At 41.1% G+C, this 22,980-nt stretch overlaps 1 protein-coding gene across 2 annotated transcripts in view; it reads right to left on the reverse strand.

Annotated features, from left to right (window-relative positions):
* Nucleotides 1-7,606: 7,606 nt before the first annotated feature.
* Nucleotides 7,607-22,980, reverse strand: part of LOC130072093 (uncharacterized) — a 39,546-nt gene continuing 24,172 nt past the window's right edge. For both annotated transcript variants that reach the window (XM_056237045.1, XM_056237036.1), the window contains exons 11-13: nt 12,938-12,975; nt 9,046-9,269; nt 7,607-8,915 (exon numbers count right to left, since the gene is read on the reverse strand). In XM_056237045.1, the coding sequence (XP_056093020.1) occupies nt 8,345-8,915; nt 9,046-9,269; nt 12,938-12,975 (833 nt within the window). In that variant the 3' untranslated portion in view covers nt 7,607-8,344. The remainder of the gene's footprint in view (nt 8,916-9,045; nt 9,270-12,937; nt 12,976-22,980) is intronic.

The raw sequence follows: 22,980 nt of genomic DNA on the forward strand, positions 1-22,980 counted from the left end.
ATTTAAATAAACTCTACATTAGTGAAATATTAAGATAGTTAATTTCCCCCTAGTGTTAAACTGTGGTAAACCAATTCCGTGTTGAGCAGTGTTACATTTTTCCTCAAAATAGAGTTAATTTTACTCTGAAAATTTAACACCATGACAAGAGTCGATCTATCACCAATTCTAAATGTTGGACCAAATACACCTGGACCAAGTGTTAAATTGAACTCTTATAGAGCTCATTTAACACTGTAAAATGTACTGTGTACTGCCAAGAACTGCTGGGCGAAGTCCTCGACAGTGTCACCAAAGAGGCCGGCCTGGGAGATGGGGGCATCGAGAAAGCGAACTTTGTCCGTGTCCTTCATCTCAGCCAGGTACAACCAGAGATGGCATTCCTGGACAAACAAGGTGGACCTCATCACCCAGAGGGCAAGGTCAGTTGCCTTGCACAGTTCTTGCATCAACCCCAGCTCAGAAATACCCTTGTGCATCTTTGAAAGCTTTTGCCTGATGGACCTGCAGGATGGCCATGGGATTCAGGGTGGAGGCTGCCTGTCCAGCGGCACTTTAAAGGTGCTATATGTAAGAATGCAGATTCTTACATAAAGCAGAAAATAGGTACTATATCAGGGACCGCTGTTTCCCCCGCCCCCTCCTCCTCAGACTCGACGCTCACGCGGGTTGCCAGTTTGAGGACACACAACAGGAGCGAGCGCAATTGATGAACGAAAACTTAGGAGACTTACATACTGTAAGTTAATGAGTTGATTTATCCACGTTTTAATATGCTCTCGTTCATAGAGATTTTTAGTTGGATACCGGGGCTTTTTAGGTTGTGTGGAATCTGCAATCTCTGATCAGTTTGTTTGCTCGTTTCCAAGGCTGCGATACGCTATGTTTCCTGCCAATTGGCATCCCGGGGTGTCGAAATACTATTGGGTGAACAGGCAGTGGGCGAGATCACACAGACCAAAACAAAACCAGACTGACAAAACGGAACGTGTAAAATAATAAGTAAAATAACTGGCTGTAGAAGTGTTTTTCAGAGTATGTGAACTTGGTATGTTTCCTAAATATCTGCAAACATATTATGGTATTTTTATGCTTTAGTAGAGTAAAAAAGTTACATACAGCACCTTTAACCCTCTGGGGTCTAAGGTGTTTTTGGGGTCCTTGAGGTGTTCTGACATGCCCTGACATTTGTGATTTTTTTAGTTGCTTATAAACATATTAATGGCAAAGGGGTCATTACACTCTATTTAGCACAAACAGGGCTACCATAATATGTGAGCAACATGTATGTACAAGTTTCTATTTTTGAGAGAATAATGTTTATGCATGGTTATTGAAAAAAACGAAAAATGCAAGTTTCTGAAATAAGGCCACAAAACACATACTAAATCTGTGTCCACAAGACTTTTGACTAATGGATGTTGTCGCCTAGAGTTTTTGCTCCAAAATGATCTGAAAATCATCCTGCCTAATCATTCACATAAAACAATACATTGATTTAAATTTTGTAAGACACCTTTTTGTTTGGAAAGGCAATATGCGTGGGGGCGTGAATGATCCTGAATAATGATGTGATTCACACCTGAGAAGACAATGACCCGCATAATGAGCCGCATAATGAGCCTTTCAGTCAGGTATGTCACTGAGAGGGTACCACAAGAAATAATGCGAGGACAAACGAAAAAAAAATATATATATATATATATAAATATATATGACCATGAATGACGGAGTATTTTAAGTCTATTTTGCTGCTATGTGAAAAAAATCAAGCAAAACGCGCCGACCCCAGAGGGTCAAGCCTTAGCAGCCAGGGCGGCTGTTGTCTTACAGGCCTTGGACGGGAGGCGTAAATGCACCGCAACTGCACGTTGTACGGTGGAATGTCCACGTAACCCTTGGCGGCTGAGTGTGTAGTGAGAGTGGAGGAGAGAACAGAGCGGCTTCGGGCAGTAAAAGGTGCCTTCCACAGCTTCTGAAACTTCTCATGCACTTACGGGAAGATATGCACTGGGATGGATCGCGGCTGTGAACCGCGCACCACACCCAGGAACCAATCATCCAACCGCGAGTGCTCAGGCCAAGGAGGAGGGTTCCACTCGAGCCTGATGCCGCCGGCAGCCCGGGCAAGCATGGCTGTCATCTCTGAATCCAATTCAGCTTGAGCGACCATCCCGGAGAGGGGAAGCTCAGCTTCATCATCCTCTCCAGGGGACAATAGCCCTCTCTCCGATGCAATGATTGACATCTGGTCCTCATCCAGAGCACCGAGCCCCATGAGAGGGTCCCGCACCATCACTCGGCAACCCGATGGTACATGGCATGATAGAGGAGTGGGAGGTCAGTGGGAGCTGGCTCGGCGGAAGAGCTCCCCCTTTAACACTCAGGTCTTCCAAAGTGTTTACCAGACCCACAGCTCTGCTATGAGATCAGCGGTGGCCTGGGTAACAGCAGAGGGGACGGCAATGCCAACATGGCTCTCACAGTGAGAGCATGCTGAGAGAGCTTTTGTGGATGGTGCATGCTCTCACTGTGAGACCGTCCACGTTGGCATTGCCGTCCCAAATCCCGGCCCAGGCATGTGAGAGCGATCGTGGCCGTCAGATGAAGCCAGGAAATGACCGCATCCAGAAACAAACGGATGGAAAGACATCTTTAAAAAGATGCAAACAAACTGAATTATTAATGCAGGACTGAATGTAGGCTAATTGTTAAATTATAATGTGTCATTACTGCTTAGCTAAAAATGGAAAGTTCGGTATTAAACAAAAAAAATCTTTATTTTTGGGCTAAATGACGATGTATGGTATCTCAGTGTTTAAATTTATTTTTCTATTTGAATTTAAAAAAATCTGTATATACTTACAATTTTTTTATTTAAAATCCTGATCAATATTGTCCTACAAACAATGTTCATATTGAAGGCAATGAAAACAAACATATATGCAATATGCAACAGGACAATATTGATCTATATTCAGAGGCAGAACAACAGTGACGGCTAGCGTAACTCTGTGGTTGAATGCAAATGTGATTGAAAAAGTCCCTTTCGCACTTTGGTGGCACATCGCCCTTATAAAGAAACTGCCCCTGCTTATAACCAACCTTAATCTAATATTTGGGAAATCATGTAAAAAGGTAGAAGAATATTATTGATGTAAAATTGTAAATGTCTTTGTAATTTCTTGTAGAAAACTAATTTCCTTTTTCACTAATGTGAGAATAACATGTTTCAGACAGACAGGTCTAGCATTGAGTAAACTCAGAGGAAGCAAACAGAGACTCTGCTGTCTGACCCACAATTTAGCAAACATAAACACTTGCCAGCCGAAACTGCACAAACACACCCTCCACACCAAGTCTCTGCTGTCTGTTACTGTCAAAGAAGTGCATTTATACTTGCCTTTCAGACAACTGTCCATTGAAAAGGGATTGATCCACTTCCATGTACACCATGGAGAGGAAAGATTCAAACAAACAGTTTGTTTTAAAATAACAACATATTTTCTCTATCCTATACAGTACTCATAAGGCGTTTACTATATATATTGATCCATGAGGAAAAAACAATATCTCAGTGCTGCTCTTCACCTTTTTGGTTTCTAGGATTTTGTTTAACAAATGCACATTTTGTTTCTCATTTTGTTTTTGAGTCTCATGCCAGTAAACTAGCAAAAACTAGTAGCAAAACCTTTTCGTAAGCTGCATACCCATGAAGGCCATGGATGAGCAGAGTGTACTGTCTCTTGGCACAGAAGTAGAAAAGGATTTTCTCTTCAAAGCAGATTAATTGTTTAAGGCATTAGGATCAGAATCCAGGAATGCCTCAGAAGTTGGGATCTTTTGAAGTTGAGTGTTTTTTTTAAAAACAATTTCTGTAGTTGGTGAATACAATCTTTTTGACTTGACATGATTAGTTGACCTATCGGTAAGCCCTTCCCCTCGAACGCAGATGAGCCAATGGCAGTTGAGTATCAGTTGCACAGGGACCGGAACTCGGACAACTTTAGGTTTCCGCGCCATAGAGAAACATGGGAAGATTGGATGCTCTCATCGTTTTGATGATGTTTATACAAACACGGTAAAACAATATACTGTACCTGGGGTACTTGTAACATTAATTCCAGGTATCCTGAGAGGATGGGCATGGGTATTCATGTTTTGAATCACCGTACTGTGCGTCGCGTTCACCAGCTCGTTTCAAAAGTGTGATAAGATTTGCGCCAACGGACCAATTATCTGCGCAATACGACTGAAGCCTGGTTAATTTATCATTGATGTGGGCGCAGTAACCTGGTTCCCTAAGGATTCAACCAAAATCCCAATGAAGATGAAAACGTTCATTTTCTGGTTGTCATACTCTCATTAAGTTACAGTTTAAGTTAGTGAGTCCATGCTAACGTAACAAACTTAAATAGCTAACTATTCTCATGTCATGCACAGTGTAGGTCAAAACACAAAAACGAATGTCTACATTCCAGTGCCTCTCCATATTTAACTGGTTAAATGTAAATTACTTTAATTTTACCCTGCGGTACATGAACAGTGTTGATCCTCGATGTTGTCACCTGCGATCGTAACGACCGTAACATGAGGCTTCTCCCACTTGCATTGTGATTGCATTGCATTGTAAACCCTCAGTTCCAAATTAATCTTGTTACCCACCATATTTATTTTAAAATCTTTTATATATCCCTCGATGGCATTTAAGTCCTTCTTGAATGCTCCTTGACAAGAGGTGGTCGTCCTGTGTCCAAAATTTATCAAAAACATCTTGGGACAAGGTTTTCACTTTGACAGCTGTCATTGTAAGACAGTTAGCAATTCTGTTTGTTTTTCTGATATACAGTAGCAACATTAACTAAGGGGGGTGGGGCTTACCGATGGGTCAATTGGATTATTTATACTTTAGCAGTACATTGGATTTTATTTCCATATCACATCTATAAGTTCCTTTTGCAAATCATTAGCAGTCACTTGATATGAATGAACATTCATACCTTGACCACAATTTCTATTAATCCTTTATTTGCACAAATCAGGGCTGCAATGACACAAACCATGTGTCACGGTGTGGGTTTGTCTTGTCATGTTTAGTGGTTCCCTGTCTGTCTATTAGTCTTCCCAGGTGTTTCCCGTTAACCACGCCCCCTTGTTATCCTGTTTAGATCGTTTGCCCTTGTATTTTAGCCCTGTGTTTCAGTCCAGTCCTTGTGAGTTCTTGTTGTTGTAACGTTGATGCTGGTTGTTCTGTTCCTGAGTCCTGTTCCCTGTCTGAGTCCTTGTCCAGTTTGGAGTTTGTTTAATAAATTGTGCTGCAAGTGGATCCTGCTTCTTTCTTGTCTCAACCACATCGTAACAGAAGAACTCACCAAACAATGGATCCAGCAGCAGTCAGCAACCAGGCGCTAAGAAGATTTCTTGCCTCAATGTTTCAAGATGGCCAGCCGATCGAGAGGTACGTGAGGGACTTTTTGAATTGCTGCCATCTGGGATCTTTTGAAGACGCTGAGCTCATGGACCTGTTCTGGAGCGGGCTGGATGTGGATATCGCCAGGCTGATGCCAGATGACTATACCAGCTGGACCCTAGAGGGCTATATTGACCTGGCCCTTTACTTGAGCGGTTCAGCTTTTACTGTGGGCTTGGCCGATGAAACACCCCGCAAGCTCACAGTACCCCCTGAGTCAGTTCACGTCAGCCCCGTCCAGCCTGAGTTCCTTCACGTCCAGCCAGAGCTTCACGTCAGCCACGTCCAGCCAGAGCTTCACGTCAGCCACGTCCAGCCAGAGCTTCACGTCAGCCACGTCCAGCCAGAGCTTCACGTCAGCCACGTCCAGCCAGAGCTTCACGTCAGCCACGTCCAGCCAGAGCTTCACGTCAGCCACGTCCAGCCCTGAACTTCCTTCGCCGCTGGTCCCGTCCAGCCCTGAGCTTCCTTCGCCGCTGGTCCCGTCCAGCCCTGAGCTTCCTTCGCCGCTGGTCCCGTCCAGCCCTGAGCTTCCTTCGCCGCTGGTCCCGTCCAGCCCAGAGACCCCTTCGCCGCTGGTCCCGTCCAGCCCTGAGCTTCCTTCGCCGCTGATCCCGTCCAGCCCTGAGCTTCCTTCGCCGCTGGTCCTGTCCAGCCCAGAGACCCCTTCGCCGCTGGTCCCGTCCAGCCCAGAGACCCCTTCGCCGCTGGTCCCGTCCAGCCCAGAGACCCCTTCGCCGCTGGTCCTGTCCAGCCCAGAGACTGGTAATGACTCTGTCACTCTCCCCATTAACTTTTTGGAACATAGAACATAGTGAGTTCTTGTTATTGTAACGTTGATGCTGGTTGTTCTGTTCCTGAGTCCTGTTCCCTGTCTGAGTCCTTGTCCAGTTTGGAGTTTGTTTAATAAATTGTGCTGCAAGTGGATCCTGCTTCTTTCTGGTCTCAACCACATCGTAACACCATGAGTCTTATTATGGGAATGTTCAGACATACACTACCGTTCAAAAGTTTGGGGTCAGTGAGAATTTTATTTTTTGGAGGAAAGAAATCAATACATTTATTTATCAAGGACAGTAAAGACATTTATAATGTTACAAAAGATTCTATTTCAAACAAATGCTGTTCTTTTGAACTTCCTATTCATCAAAGAATCCAAAAAAAAAAAAACAATGTTTCAACATTGATAATAATAATAATAAATGTTTCTTGAGCATCAAATCCTCATATTATACTGATTTGTGAAGGATCATTTGACACTGAAGACACTGACACTGGTGATGCTGAAAATTCAGCTTTGATCACAGGAATAAATTACACTTTACTATATATTCACACAGAAAACAGCTGATTTACACTGGAATAATATTTAACACTATAACTGATTTTTGTTGTATTTTTTATCAAATAAGCGCAGCCATGGTTAGCAGAAGAGAATTCTTTTAAAAGTATTTAAAATCGTACCGACCCCAAACTTTTGAACGGTAGTGTATATGGATGCTTTTTCTTTTTCTATCATGCTTTTAGAGGGAAATGCCTTTTATCAATTATTCGAGCTTCTCCATCTCTCAGCTGAAGCTTTGAAGGAGACCTGACATGATACTTATCAGCAGATAAAAAGAAAATGAACTACCAGACAGAACACAAAGGGTACACTAATATTTCTTGCTGGCACAGCTACAACCTCCAGAAGATATTTCTATTGTGAAAAGCTTTGATCTAGGTTTATCCAAACGTCCTTGTTGATGGAACAATGTCATTCCACTGTAACGTGAATGTCTGAGACTCATTTAGTTGTCTATGAATCAAGGCATTGTACTCTAGGTTTCACCAAAAGGCCTTGCTCATAAATTATATACTCATGAACAATTTTCATTCCCATGAATTTTGTTTCAGTTAACAGTGAAATTTCACAGAATAGTGATAATCGGAAAAAAGGTACCAAATTGTTCCGCCATGAATTCTCAGTACTTACATTGTGAATATTTGTCCCAAATAATAACACTTTTATACTGTTTTACCGTTACTATCAGTTTTAGTGGATGTGGGTCAGGGGGTGAAACGTTCATAGATTTTAAAAAAATAATATCTCTTTTAAGTATTACAAGCAAGTAAAAAAATGTTTACATCCAAAAGAGGTAATCAATTTTAATTGTTCGGTTTTCTTTGTTCATAATATCATCAGGCATTAATACAGTACAACATTTACAATCAGGTCTATATGATGACAAACGTTTTTGAGATTGTGGTCAGGCACTAAATTCCCAAAATTGACTTTTATTCTTTCCTTTGGTAGGATAGAAGCACAAAATGTGTGAAAATAACATTTTGATATAGAAGTCTGTTCTTATCTTTTGAACCAGAGACAACAGAAAAGTCAGCTTTTTATGATGTTAATCTAATAGATATAAGAGACTTGAAGTCCACTGCAACACTTTTCAATAATGCCTGGATTATTAAGGCAGATTCTTATCAAGAACTATATTTCTCCTCTCCAGGTACAGATCATTTTACTTGTCATCCAATAAATTGTGTCTCTTATATTACCCAGAACCAAATTGAACATATCATCTTCCATTAGATGCACGGACAATTCACAAACTTCAAAGACGTGAGTGGGAGAATCTGTTGGCTTGTGGCGTAAAGACCGGGTCAAGAGCCCAAGCAAATATTTCTCTGAAGTTGTGCCTCCACTGTTTAAACTCCCAAGTAGATGGATCACTGAATAAAGCAATTTTTAAAATTATTGGAAGCCACCCACATACTGGCCACAAAGTTGCTCCCCTCTGTCCTGTGCTAAAAATGTCAGTCTTATTTACATCCCACCTGCGGTTTGAGTTGTAAAGCAGAAATTAATTGATGATGCATCTCCATTTACAGAGCAGCTGGTCTGTTAGATTTGAGCTCCTGCTGTATGTTGGCCAGAAGTGCGGTGCTAATGTAGTTCCCCTCCAGGCTGAGGTGCTCGAGGGAACATTTTCCCCCAAAGCGCAGAGCCTCCAGGAGATAATGTCCTCCAACCTCACCAAAACCATTGTTATCTAAGTCCACCTTCCTTAGGGTCTCATTTGATCTCAGCGCCTCAGAAAACAGTTTGATACCATTTTCCCCAAGGCTGCTTTCATCTAAGATGATGTGTGTCAGTGAAGTGTTCACTTTTAGGCTTTCAAACAAGACTGTCCAAGCCTCCATGTCTGAACATGATGTTTGTGCCAGGCCCAGATACTGAAGGTGGGAATGATACCTCATGAATGTGGCCAGCACCCTCAGGCCATCACTGCCAAAGCCATTTCCACCTATGTCTAACTCTTTGATCACAATGCTAACTGTAGAGAAGTAGATCTGGTCAGAGTTTCCATGCAGCGCTGCAGTTTTATTTTGAAGTTCAGCCAATCCACTGAGCAGGGTCTGCACTCCAAGATCGCCAAGTTGGTTTCCAAACAATCTAAAGAAGAAAGAAAAAGACATTCATCATTCATAATGATTTATAACAACCTTCAAGAGTTTCTTTATCAGAGCAGTCCTGTAAAGATAGCTTTTTTTAGACCAATTTAGAATGTCTGCATGAAACGTACAGTAGTTCTTTGATCTGTGGTTTGGCTTGAAGAAGGTCTAGTAAAACAGTGATTCCAGGGGGTCCGATTTGGTTCAGATTAAGGTTAATCACCGTGACTTCGGATGGGCTTCTCTTGAGCGCTGTTGCCAAACTCTTGAGCAGTTCATCAGTCAGACCTGTGTTTCTCAGTATTAGCTGCTCCACTTCATCAGAATTGTTCAGCACCTCTGTCATGGCATCCATCTAAAGCAAAGAGCAGATTTTTCTAATAATATATCCTCAGTTTACAGAATATCTAAATTGTTCTCTTGCTTATAAAAGTAATGCCAGTCTTGTATTATTTCATGAAGTGTGTCAAGAATTAAATGTAAAAAAATTATTCAATATTGTGGTTTTCTGCTCAATAAATTTCGCATCTAGATTTCTAAGATATAATTATTTGAATATTAAAGGTCCCATGACATGAAATTTTCACTTTCTGGGTTTTTTTAACATTAATATGAGTTCCCCTAGCCTGTATATGGTCCCCCAGTGGCTACAAATTTCAATCGGTGTAAACCGAGCTTTGGCTATCTTTCTCTGCCTATGAGAAAATTAAAGCTGAATCTCCTCCGTATGACGTCATACGGAGGAAAGGTAACCTCCCCTTTCTCTGCTTTGCCTGCCCAGAGAATTTGGCTCGCTCATGAGAAAGTGAGCTAGGAAGTACGAATGCGCGAGCGCGATTTGAGTTTGTCCTCGAGAGATATCATGGCTTGCAAACGAGCGAAGCATGGCAGTTGATCAGTGTTCGGATGTAAATGAACACAAAAGTATTTTTTAGTTCCTTCATCCGAGCCTCTGAAGAAACAATGGGTTAATTTTATTTTCTCTGGAAATGCGCCGACACAACTTCCCAAAGTTTTGAATGGTCCAAACATTTCACCGACGACTGTTTCCTCAACTTGGGCCAATACAGAGCTGGCCTCGATAAACGTCTGAAAATAAATCGATCAAGCTACCAAGCAACAATTTCTGATGTGTAGCCTAATTGTTCAAGTTCAGACAGGTAATCTTTCTCTCAAAATATCAACTTCAAAATATCAACTTCACATCGTTTCTTTTAGTAGGATGAATTTAATCTTATTTAAAGACCCACTCCGATGAAAATAATGTTTTTCTAGGTGTTAACATGTTCTTGTGGCATTTTTCTGATGTTAGAGGACATATCTTGAGAAAAATAAGCTCAAAGTTGTATTTCTGAGTATTTCTACATTCAAATGGCTGTGAATCAGTAGCAGACGCTAAAATGCTGGCTAAAATCGACTGGAGTTGTGACGTAGTAACTCCACTGGGCGTCTCCACACGCGACGTCTTGGAGTGAAATAATGATCGGTGATCGGTGATAACTTTGATTAACTTCGGATAATAATAATTTACGTGTATATAATACTGTTGCCCCACCGGTATTGGGGATGTAAGCTAGCGGGAGAGACAGAGCTCTCAGCAACGGGCAGGGGGAGGGTCGTCTCCGTGCCAACGGCTCCGCCCACAACGCAGAGGCGAATTGCTAATGAGCTACTGCCGCTCTGCTGAAGCGAAGTCCCAGAAAACGGCACAGGTTTTGTGATTTTGGCTAAAAATGGCATAATCATAATTTAAAGACCACTGGGAATGTTTAAAAATAGCTCAAAATATGATCGGAGTGACTTTAAATTGTGAACAAATTATATACAGAAAGCGATCAAAGAACAATCCACACAGCGCGAGTTTATCTGGACAACTCGTTATGAAATCAATGACGCACGTTACACTGCACAACGAAGCTCTTACTGTATACATCATCGTGTTTGCATTGGTGAAAGCATTAGAGAGATTGCAGAAACTGCGTTGCAATCTTCATTCTCGCGATCAACAGACTGTCATTTGCTTGCTAATGCTCATCACGGTAACATTTTATGTGATGGGAATAGATCTAAAAACTTCTCACGATTTGTAAATCTTGATAGCTGTAATAGTAAAACCGTATAATAAAATTATTCGAGAGAGTTTCACATGTAATACGTAGCTATTTCATATGTAAGCATGTTAGCCAATCACAGCAGTGGCTGGTTACACTGAATCCCACAGCAGACACGCCCCTTCAAACAGAGCGTTCAAATCAGGCTAGGAAAAATGCCTTTTATTTCTAAATTATGAGTATTTTTTATCTAAAAAACATACTAACATTATAAGGGCAACCCAGGAGACATTATAAAATAATAAAATAACCCCATGTCATGGGATCTTTAACATTGTAACAAAATTTATTACATTATCTAGGAATTTACTGATTGTGAAGATGGTATGTTTTATAGGAAGGCTATAAGATAATGTTCAGATACACTGTAGGAATGTTTGAGTGAAGCCAGATTGGTGTAGTGTAGACATTTTTTCTCTTGGTAGGAAATCATGGGTTCCCTATCTGTTAGTCACTTCGACCTTGTGTCGATTTGATGACACTGGTGCAGTTTGGGCCATGCCCATGCTGGAGCAGCTTTTGTGGATGGTACATGCACTCACTGGGAGAGCCTGGCCATGGGAATTTATCCGGCCATTTACAGCATCTGCTTTTCAACGTAGAAAGTCACCTCTGACATTCCTAGGTTGAGCGGGCGATTGCGGTGCTCCTGTCTCCATGAGACGCCGCCACCTGGAGGAAATGTCTGAGATTCCCATCCAAAGCATGCAAGTTCACATCATCCATGATGTCAAGAGCTTACAGCGCTGCTGGACAGGCCACTTCCGCACTGCCTTCTGCAGAAAATGCTCTCGTGACTAATTTTGCAACCCCGTTGTGCAAGCTCATTAGAACAATCCGACTCGACTACGTGATTCAGTTCACCAGGTGCCTGCCCAGGTTCAACGGCGTCCTTTTTCCATTGATGTGAAGGTTGCAAATCTTAGGCCTATATTGAATCGGGCCCTACATTAGCTCCCGTTAAAAGTTAATGCAAAAACACATTTTCACGTGTGTTCACTTTCAAGTTTGGGTCGCTGTGATAGACCAGAAAAGACGCATACTCTCATGTTTCATTTCTCCCTCGATACAGACCGTCCCTATGGCTTGGCCTCAGGGGACGAGCATATGTCTCTGGTTTGGACTGATTACTTAAAAATTATAATATAGAGAAATAAATAATGTTATTTATTATTACTTTATTGCTGGTCTTAAGGTTTATACACCACTATTTGTGTGATAACAGTGGTCTTTTCAGATGTGTGACGACCGTTTACATGGTCTACATGTTTTGCTCTAATGTATGGATTGTTTAGGCGAGATACATCATGTGATTGATTTATTCTGTGACATTTAAAATTTATTTATAAATTCTTATCTATTTTTATTTCTTTTTAATGTCTTATTATTATTCTGGAAATGCAGCATACACTGTGCCCAAGACAAATTTCCCTAAGGGGGACAATAAAGTATATTATTATTATTATTATTATTATATCAGTACAAGGTCCTCCCATATGGGCTGTCCCTGTTACCTCGCGTCTTCACAAAAGGCGCAGAGGCACAACACTGATCTACTGAACTGGCCGGGACACTATCTCAGCTCCTCAGCAAAAACCTGAATCCTTTTACCCATATGTCTGGGGGAGTGGCATGCAAATTCCACTCGCCAATTCTCATTGACCCTTTCTGAAGTATCAGAGGTGTTTGGGGCTCCCCATCAAATCGACACATCTCGTTCCCTCCATCAGGGAAAGGAGGTTACAATAGTAACCAAGACAACTTCCTTTGCTAAACTGTGCATAACAGAAACAGGGCCTAGTAAATCAGGGTTAATATTATAGCTGTATTTGGTTATCTGTAGAAACATCTGATGTATTATTTGGTTTGTAGACACATTATTTTAGCAATTAATTTTTATAGTTAGGATTACCTGTTTTTGTAAGTCTTGCTGCTTCTCATCCTCTGGACCTTCAAAAGAATTTGAGAGTGTTATAACAGTCATATCTGTTAAAGAACTTTTACACACTGTGTATACCAGTGGCATGCAGTGATGTTCCCTTTAAAGGGAACTCGCGCTGCGTTGAAACGCTGTGAGAATGCCTCTGTGTAATTGCGCTGTGAAGCACGTATGAAATCAGTCTAATGGCATGACGGACCATCATGAGTAGGGATGGGACGAAATATCGTTTGACAAAATATCGCGATACAAAACGTGACGAAACGCATCGAGGTCGAAAAAAATGGATCGCGAAATAAAGATAGATGGCACTGCTGCATGATTTGCGTAGTATATAAATAATTTAGTGTATTATATGTGTGTGTGTATGTATATGGGGCAGACATACAGTCTATGGTGGCAGGCTGGCAGCACCATCTGCTGATCAAGCAGGGTAAAACTAAATGAAAAAAAAAAATTATATCCGGGGAATGGTACGGTACGTCATCACCAGGGTTCTAAATTAACTTTTTTGATCACCAGCCAATGTGGCTGGTAACTTTCTAAAGAATTTCCATTTAGAATTTCCACTAGCCAAAAATTTTCCGGTGAAAATAAGAGAAATTATGAGTGCCACTGAATGCATTTGATAATTTTATTAACATTGTTGGCATGAAAAACACATATAAAGTACAATACAAGACAGAAAGTGCAAACATTTCATTTCAAGTTTGGGATCTATCTCTATGGATGTGCACGAATATTCGAATGTTCGCTCTGTAATTATTATTAAAAAAATAAAATACTAATACTAATACTTTTTTTTCTTCAATTTTTTTTCGCAGTTATAATTAAATGCACTGGGTGGAGCATTTAACAAGTGGATTGTGTTTTTGATCACATAATGTCGTTGTCTGCCTCGCAAAGTTTGGAATTACTTAGATGAAAATGATAGCCTATTACAAAATGGAATTACGTTTAATCAATTATTAATTATTATTATTATCATAATATCACCACCACAATGAGAAATCACATGAAATCCAAAGAAACAGCAGTCGACTGAGGAAGCAGCTGTCCATCACTGCATTAACGACTGCAGCTCAGCAGCTGTACCCCGAAATCTTCTGGTAGCAAAATGATTTTGACATATGCTTCCTTTAAGTTTCGTTGAGGGATACAGGTTTAAGAACAGAAAACGCAAAGTGCTGTTACTTCACTTTGCACACACACATGCGCGCGCGTCTACGCGCAACGCCTGTGTGTCAGCGCAGCACGTTTTCTCACTCGAGTATGTGGATATTATTGTTTTTCTCAACATGAACGTGAAACAATATAAACACGATAATCATATGCTGACTCGAGTATGCTGACTACGTTCTGTACGATAACTGCGCAGTCTGCTTCTTTTTTTTTCTTCTTTTTTTTCCGTTTTTTCCCCGTTTGCGCTGCCTGAGCTTAAATGCTTTTGTTGTTATATTTTGTTTACACATATTGTTTAATGTTTTCAACTAAAAGAAAACCTTAAGATATATAGTAAGCTTGTTGTGTATAGGCTATTGCCTAATGTATAAGCTTGTAAGAAATAATGACAAAAACCTTAAACTTAAAAAAAAAATTTAACCCGCATTTGGCGGGTTGGCGGGTGTTAATTTAGAACCCTGGTCATCACGTCAAGACAGCGCATGTTGCAACAACAACACTGCAGTCTACAGCGAGCTAACAAATATTAGCATTAGCAGCAACTGCCTTGCCCCCAAACAGCCGACCATGGAGTCAAATGTATATATATACCGTAAAACTTCAAATAATAGCCCGGGCTTTTATTTTCCCAAATCGTCGAACTGCACCGGCTTGTATTTGAGACAGGCGTCTATATGAGACCGGCCTTTATAATTTAGTGTTGAGATGTTGTTCATTGAGTGTAGGCCTAGAGAGTCTCAAATCTCTAAAAATCTCCAAATGCTCCACGTGAAACTGCGGTCTTCCGACCTTTTACTATCGTGTCAATTGAATTTGATTAATATGCGCGAGGGAGAGAGAGCAAGACAGCGCTCGTTTTGTTTGAAGACGTGAGAGTGCGCGCGCGCGCGGCTCTCTCTCTCTCTCTCTCTCTCTCTCTCTCTCTGCTCGTTATGCGCCCTGTCAAGCGCAGCAGTCAATTCTACATCACTCGCCGATCAAAAAGGCTTTGGCGGGACACACATTTGCTTTGGCGGCCGCCAAAAAGCGGACGATCTGACGGGTTTTAGAACGTTAAATACAACCCGAAACTAAAAAACAGGCCTGGCCTCTATTTGAGACCGGCCTTTATTTACCCAAACCTGCAGCCACACCAGGCGTGTAAAAGAGACAGGCGTCTATTTGGGACTCGGCTATTATTTGAAGTTTTACGGTATGCTACATCAGTGCCCAGTGAGCGTGTCTTTTCCACAGCAGGACACATTGTGTCTGCTCAAAGATCACTGATTACACCAGAACATGTTGATATGTTAGTTTTTTTGAAGAAGAACCAGTCCTGAGATAACTTAACCTAGGATTAGAGCAGCACTAAGGGAGTGTTCTTGTTTGTGTTTGGCCAGTTAGGCCTTGTGTTTCCCTGTGTGCAGCTGAAACAAAAATAAATAAGTTGTTGTTATACAGTAATATTTTTTTCTTTTTTTTCCTTTTTTGATATCGTATATAGTGTTTCATCTCAGGGTCAGGAAGCACGCTCTGCAATTACTTTCGCCCTGAGTGAAGCACCGGTACTACAACTATTCAGTTCTGAGGAGCTGGATGTTGTTAGCATCGAGACAGGAGATACTAGTAGATTTTATGGCAGAGTGGGTACGTCTGCCAAACATATCTCATTGGGTCCTGCAGACAGTCGTAAATGGCTACACTATTCAGTTCAGGTCTCGCCCACCCCGGTTCTGCGGGGTCCTACAGTTGTGCGCCCTGAGCAGGCTCTGGTTATGGAACAGGAAGTAAAAGCTGTTCTATGCAAGGAGGCTATAGAACAGGTTCCTCCTTCCAGCAGGGGGTCCGGGTTTTTACAGCTGGTACTTTATTGTTCCGAATAAGGATGGGGAGTTGCGTCCGATTCTATATCTGTGCCAACTAAATCACTCCGTGTGTAAGCTCAAATTCAAGATGCTTACTCTGAAGCAAATCGTGTCACAAATCAGGTCCGAGGACTGGTTTTGTCACAAATGATCTCAAGGACTCATACTTCCACGTATCCATCCTCTTACAACGCAGAAAGTTTCTGAGGTTCACTTTCGGGGGCGAAGCGTACCAATACAGGGTTCTTCCTTCCCGCCTAGCTTTGTCACCTCGCACTTTCACAAAGTGTGTGGATGCAGCTCTAGCTCCCTTGTGACTCCAGGGCATCCGCATACTAAATTGCATCGCCAATTGGTTGATTCTAGCTCAATCGGAGCAGCTGGCAGTTCGACATGAGATGTCGTTCTCGCCCACATGAGAAAGTTGGGTTTGAGGCTGAATGCCAAGAAGAGTGTGCTTTCCCCAGCCCAGAGGACCACTTTTTTAGGCGTGATATGAGATTTGACGACGATGCGGGCGCGTCTGTCTCCTGCTCGTTTAGCTTCGATCCTCTCAGCAGTGAACGAGCTAAAGCTAAGCCAGTCACTTACTGTCAAACAGTTTCAGAGACTGTTAGGTCTGATGGCAGCTGTGTCCAACGTGATACCTTTTGGCCTGCTGTACATGAGACCTTTGTAGTGGTGGCTCAGAACCAAGGGATTCTCCCCAAAGGAGGAATCCGCTCAGTATGATCAAGGTCACGCAGTGGTGCCTTTGTGCCTTAGTCATGTGGAAAAAACCTTGGACCTTGTCGTCACGTCATGCTAACGACGGATGTATCCCTTACGGGTTGGTGGGCACTTCCTCCCAGACCTAAGAGGCCATCATGTCCTTGTCCGCATAGCCAGATAGCACATTGGTGGTCTCTTTCATAAACCATCAGGGGGGGCTGCGTTCACGCCCCTTATACAAACTAGCTCACCAGATCCTCATGTGGGCCCAAGGGAAACGGCTCTCTCTGAAGGCAGTTTACATCCCGGTGTATGTAAATCAGGGAACAGATATCCCGTCAAGGCAGGAGATGGTAGAGCTCTTGTGGGAGAATGTCGGCCTAGCAAAAGTATATGTATTTGCATCTCTAGAGATGACACATTGTCCACTGTGGTTCTCCCTCACTCATCCAGCTCCTCTTGGACTGGACGCTATGGTACAGAGTATGGTACCATGTATGGTACATGGCCAAGGCTACATCTGTACATCTGCCTTTCCCCTAATCGTTCTGCTCCTAGGAGTTCTGGAGAGAGTTTGCCGGGACTGAGTCCGTATTCTATTAGTAGCCCCGTTCTGGCCGGCCTGATTGTGGTTCTCGGACCAGGTGTCTCTCCTTGACGGCTCTCCGCTGGAGATTCTGCCCGGGGGGACCTTCTTTCTCAGGCGAATGGGTTGATACTTCACCCCTGTCCAGAGTTGTGGAAGCTGTGGGCTTGGCCTCTGAGGAGGCCCAGCTCATCAGTTCAGGTAGCTCAACCAATGTTGTTGAGACAAGAGCTACGTCTATGAGGAAATGATATGCCTTGAAGTTGAGATTATTCACTTCATGGTGTAGAAGTCACCAGTTGGACCCAATTAACTGCCCAGTGAGTGCAGTGCTGGAGTTCCTGCTGGAGCGATTCTCCGCAGGGTTATCCCCCTCCACAATAAAGGTGTATGTGGCAGCCTTAGCTGCTTACCACACTCCTTTGGGTGATGTGTCTTTGGGGAGACACCCTCTAGTTACCCGTTTCCTTCGTGGCACCTTGAGGCTTAGACCTGCAGTCCGCACGGCCTGGCCATAGTATTGGAAGCCCTTTCTTTTGCTCCCTTCGAGCAAATTGAGGAAGTTTCTGAGAAGTTTCTCACGTTGAAAACTATTTTTCTCCTTGCCATCTCGTCTCTCAAAAGAATTGGAGACTTACAAGCCCTCTTGGTTTCGCCCTCGTGCCTGGAATTTGCGTCTGGTATTGCTTTTCTTCACCCTAGACCAGGTTATGTTCCGAAGGTTCCTACTTATACACTGTAAAAAAAAAAAGTTTTTTCACAGAAATATACTGTATTATTTTACAGATATTTTCTGTTTTTTTTAACATTACGTGTAAATGTCATTAAAATACAGAAAAAAACTTTTATTAAAAACATTAACCATAAAATAAAAGTAATAATCTGTAAATTCATATAAGGAGAAATTATATTTTTTTTACAGGATTATTCTTTTGTTTAATTGGCTTGAATGTTAAATTACATTAAATTCTATGTAAAAAGACAAAAAAATCGCTTATTTAAAATTAAGACAACTATGTGTTTTTTTACTGTGAAACCTTAAATTTAAGGTAAATACATGTAAAAAAACAATCGTAAAAAAACGGTAAAAAGTCTGGCAGCAAAGTTGCCAAACACTTACCGTCAAATTACAGTAAAAAACCTTAAGTTATTCTACGGAATAATTCTGTTTTTTAAAATACAGATATTTACTGTAAACATTTTCTGTATTTTTACAGTTCCACTGCTGTAGAATGAAAAGAAAATCTCATTAAAAAAATGTCTGTAGAACATTAAACAAATGAATAAATCTGCATATAAACTGGAAATTATTGCAGGAATACCTTACAATTATACAATTAAAGAAGTCTTCTGTTTTTACACAGTATTCTTTGGTAAATTCATAACATTATCAATTACATCCACAAGAACTCCCCGTCAAAGTACAGATTTTTAGATGTAAAACACGTACTTTTCACATTAATGTATAGGTTTACTTTGAATAAACTTACTTTTAATTAAACGCAACTATCCAATATATCTACATACTTTTAATTCAAGGAGTTCACTTTATATAAACATTGTTTTATAGTAAATAAAAGCAACTATCCAATATATCTACATTACTTTACCATTAATGTATAGGGTTAGGGTTAGGTTAGCACCTCACACCTATCAAATACAGGGTAAATGTAAAACTTCCAAGTCCCCTGCCACCAATGCAGATATTTTTCAGAAGCAAAGATAAACTTTGCTGGCCACATCAGCTTAAGATTCAACAAGTGCAGATACAAGAGTGATAGATAAAAAATATATACATAAAATAAAAATAAAAAACAGCTATGTAGGCTATACCTTTCATGCAGATATGCTGTAAATAAAAATTGACCATACTAATTACTGTGTGTTATACTACAGAAACAGATCTAAAAATATTGCCTTGAAAGATGGATGAATACAGTAGGAGATATTGTTGCACAGTGTAACTAAATATACAGTTATTGTACATGAAATAATTGAGCTTAAGTTTAATATAAAATTAAATCAAGAATAGTCAGTGATTGTTTATGCCTCCTATATCCAGTGTTTCTACTGTCAGGTACCACTGACTCAGTGTTTACAATTAGCAACAATTTCATAAGTGGCAGAGAAAATATTGAGTGGCAACATTTTCAGACCCCACCCCGTGCACTGTAGCTGCCTGCTGCTGTCTGGTGCTGCAGCCTCAAGTCTCGGATCATCATGCTTTGGGACAGTTTTTCCGCAAGACAACCAGGCTCAAGAATGCTGGACACTAACCGCCTATCTGCCTGTTGGTGTGAAAGGACTCTTGAATCTTGTGTGCTGATATGTCCTCTTTTGGCTTGGCTTTTAAGGGTGACATTGTCCTTTTTGTCTGTTTGAAATGCTGCCCTGACAGTGATTTTCTGACCATATACTATATTGACACGTATCTCATATGCTTATTTGAGAAGAAAATATGTGATTCAATTTAAAAGTAAAGGCTGTAAATCCACTTTAAAAACGTTGAAGCATTAAGACACAAAGTCAATCTTTATTCAACAAAATTCAAGGCCCTCGCTGCAGTGAAATCATTAGGCCACTCCACAATTTTCTCGGTTGATGGGAACAAACCGCCACACTATGAATAAAGCTTTACAATGGGGTGCTATATATTTTTAATTTACAATAGGTGAGCAATGTGTGAAAGACAAGGAATTTATTCTGGGGCTCGAGTTCAACCAAGGCTCTTGTAGCATAAACTTGAGCTTTGGTAAACTGGGGGTGAAGGAATTGAAGACATTAAAATGGTTGAAACATTACACAACGTGTAAACAAACATCCTAATTGTTTTTCTAGTCTCTGTGCTTTAGATATCAAGAAAGTGCGCGCAGATTCAAATAATTGAATGTTGTACAATCATTGGACGAATCATACGCCAGAGGCAATCTCGACCAATGATATTGTTTGACTTTGGGAGGGGGATACGTCATAACTTAGAGAGCCTGGATAAAGTATGGAACATTTTCACGATATCGGCATTCAGCTTTCACTAAAGGTAGATTAATATACCCAGCCGGCACTTGACCGACCTTCAACGTTGAAATATGATTGAAATAATGCCAGTCGTTGAAACAACGTTTAATGCTAAATGGTTGAAAAAGGTTAACAAAAACACTTTCTAAATCAACGTTTAATTTTTTACAAGATCTGTACGTTGAAACAACGTAATGTTTACAACAACATACATAAATATCTGCCTTTTAACATATTATTATGATAATTCATTAGCATTTAATGATTTTTCTGATTTTCATAACAGTTCTTCGATGCATATGTTAAAATATAAGTATTATCATTAACAATAATAGTTTCACCCTCAACAGAGCAGTGCAGCAGAAACCTTTTGCTTTATGTGATTTTGTGTGAATTTACAATTTTGTATGCTTGCCAATTTTGTCTGCTTGCCTAACAGTTTACATTGCATTATTACATATTCATACACTGTCATGCCATTTGACCAATTAATTAAATAATAATACAGACTGCAACTCGCGCAAACTATTGCTATTGTTATTGGTTGTTTCTCCGTTTTACTTTGACATGATTGGTTAAAGGTGGTCTAAGCGATGTCATGTGTTTTTTAGGCCAAAACATTTTTTGTCACATACAGCAAACATCTCCTCACTATCCGCTGGCTGCCTGTCCCCTGAACACACTGTAAAGAAACGCGATCTCTGTAGACAGCCCATGCTTCACAAACAGCACCAAAAACAAACTGCAGCGACCCGCTCCCCAAAACATAACAAACTGTTCCAGCCAATGACCGACAAGAAGGGTTTGGGGGTGTGGTTTGGGGGGTTAGTGTGCGGATGAGGAGGAGGGAGGGTCTAGCTAGCCTCCGTTTTGTTTGACAATAGTTCGAACGTCAACAAGAAGTGACGTCACCCAGGATCGCTTAGAGAACCTTGGCTGCGTCCCAATACCTCCCCTTACCCTAGATTTCTGCCCTAACCCTTGTTTTTGCGCGTTCTCGTGTAGGGGTAGGGTGTCCCAATACTCCAAAGAGCAAGGGGGAGTGCTATTCTCCCCTTAAAATCAACCCTCAAAACATAGTGCGGTCCGATGCAGGCTTAAAACGAAGTGGAAGATGAAATTACCCAGGATACCTTGCGAACTCAGCGAGCCGGTCAAATTTTTCAACTAAGATGGCGGACACCGCTGGAAAGGAACAATTTTATTTTAAGTATATTTTCGCAAATACGCATGTTAAAATGTCGAAATATGTTGGAATATGTTAGTTTGATGCACATCCAATGGACTGTTGAGTTTTCAACACTAATGTTAGAAAATATTTCACGAAGCTATCTGACGATGTTCATATGATATCTGCCGAGTGCTTCAAAAGCAAATCAAATATACATCTGATCTGGGTAAGTTAGTTAATCTAATTTTATTTTCGATTTTGGCTTCCAAGGATTATAAAAAGAAGATATGTGAGGTAAAATTATTCAAAACTAGCCGCGTTCGTCTAGCGCATCATCTTCCCTTCACAGCGCGCTGTCATTTCTCTCTAAACCCAAACCTAACGTCAGAATCAGCACTGAGCACAATCGGTGATTGTTGTAAAGTGCAGTGTCTGCGGTTTCTTAATTGCGGGACGTTGGTGGTAAAAACAGCTACTAAAAGCACAATGATCCGCGCAAGAGACGTTGCCCCGGTTCCCATGGCGGCGCGCGCGCGTTCGGAAACGGATTGCAACTAACGTTAGACAAGCAAACTTTGGGTTTTGTGTGCGCTTCTAAACGATCAGATACAAACAAATATATGGCAAAATTACCGGAAATGCGTCTTCTATATTCCACATGTCTTCTCTGTTGATTCATCAGATGTAGATAAACGAAACAAACAGCCCACACAACAGGCAACACAACAACTGGAACCGGCAATTTTATGAATGAAAATAGTAGTAGAAGTAGTAGACACTTTGACGCTGCGCGTGACGTATTGAGGATTGCCGCGCTAATTTGCATATAGTGGTGTCCCATTTCATAGGGAAAGATCTTCAACCCCACTTCCCTCGTTGAGGGAACTTTACTTTCGAGGGCACTCAAAACCAAGTGGAAGTTTTAAGGGGGGAGAAATGGGACAGGGCCTTAATCTGTCTGTCTTCCAGGAAACTGTCCAATGAGAATGTGCGCGGCTCTGCGCGCCTATTTTAAGTTTGAAAATACGTCCGTTACTCTCGGTTGGTGTGAGCAGCTGCTGTTTGCGGTGATTACTCGGTCAGACCTGGATTATTTTTTATCTGCCTGTTGAATTCTTAAATTCTGAGCGAATTTTAGTTGCTATGTCAATGAAGAACAAAAGCTGGAATATGAACAGAGGAAGGGGTCGTTGGCGATTTCAGGTAAGAAAACATTTTTCAGTCCTTAACAGTCTAACGTTTAGGGACACGGGTAATTTAACTGTCATAGGCTTACTGCAACCTCATAAGATAAATAAGTTATCTCTGTGTGTGTTTTTGTACTGCTTCACTATTAACGTAGCGATATTAGCACGTATTTCAATGTGTTAGTACCATCTAACATTGCTGTGTTTTGTTGTTGGTAAGTTAACATGAGAGGTAAAAAAGCGTGGGAATGAGTAAAGTGATAAAACCGTCATTTATTCGTTAGAAGTATGTTTACATAACCTCTTCAAACACTGATAAC

The sequence above is a fragment of the Rhinichthys klamathensis genome, unplaced genomic scaffold (assembly GCF_029890125.1).
Source record: "Rhinichthys klamathensis goyatoka isolate OS25496 unplaced genomic scaffold, OSU_Roscu_1.1 h1tg000019l_1, whole genome shotgun sequence".
Taxonomy (NCBI): Eukaryota; Metazoa; Chordata; class Actinopteri; order Cypriniformes; family Leuciscidae; genus Rhinichthys; species Rhinichthys klamathensis.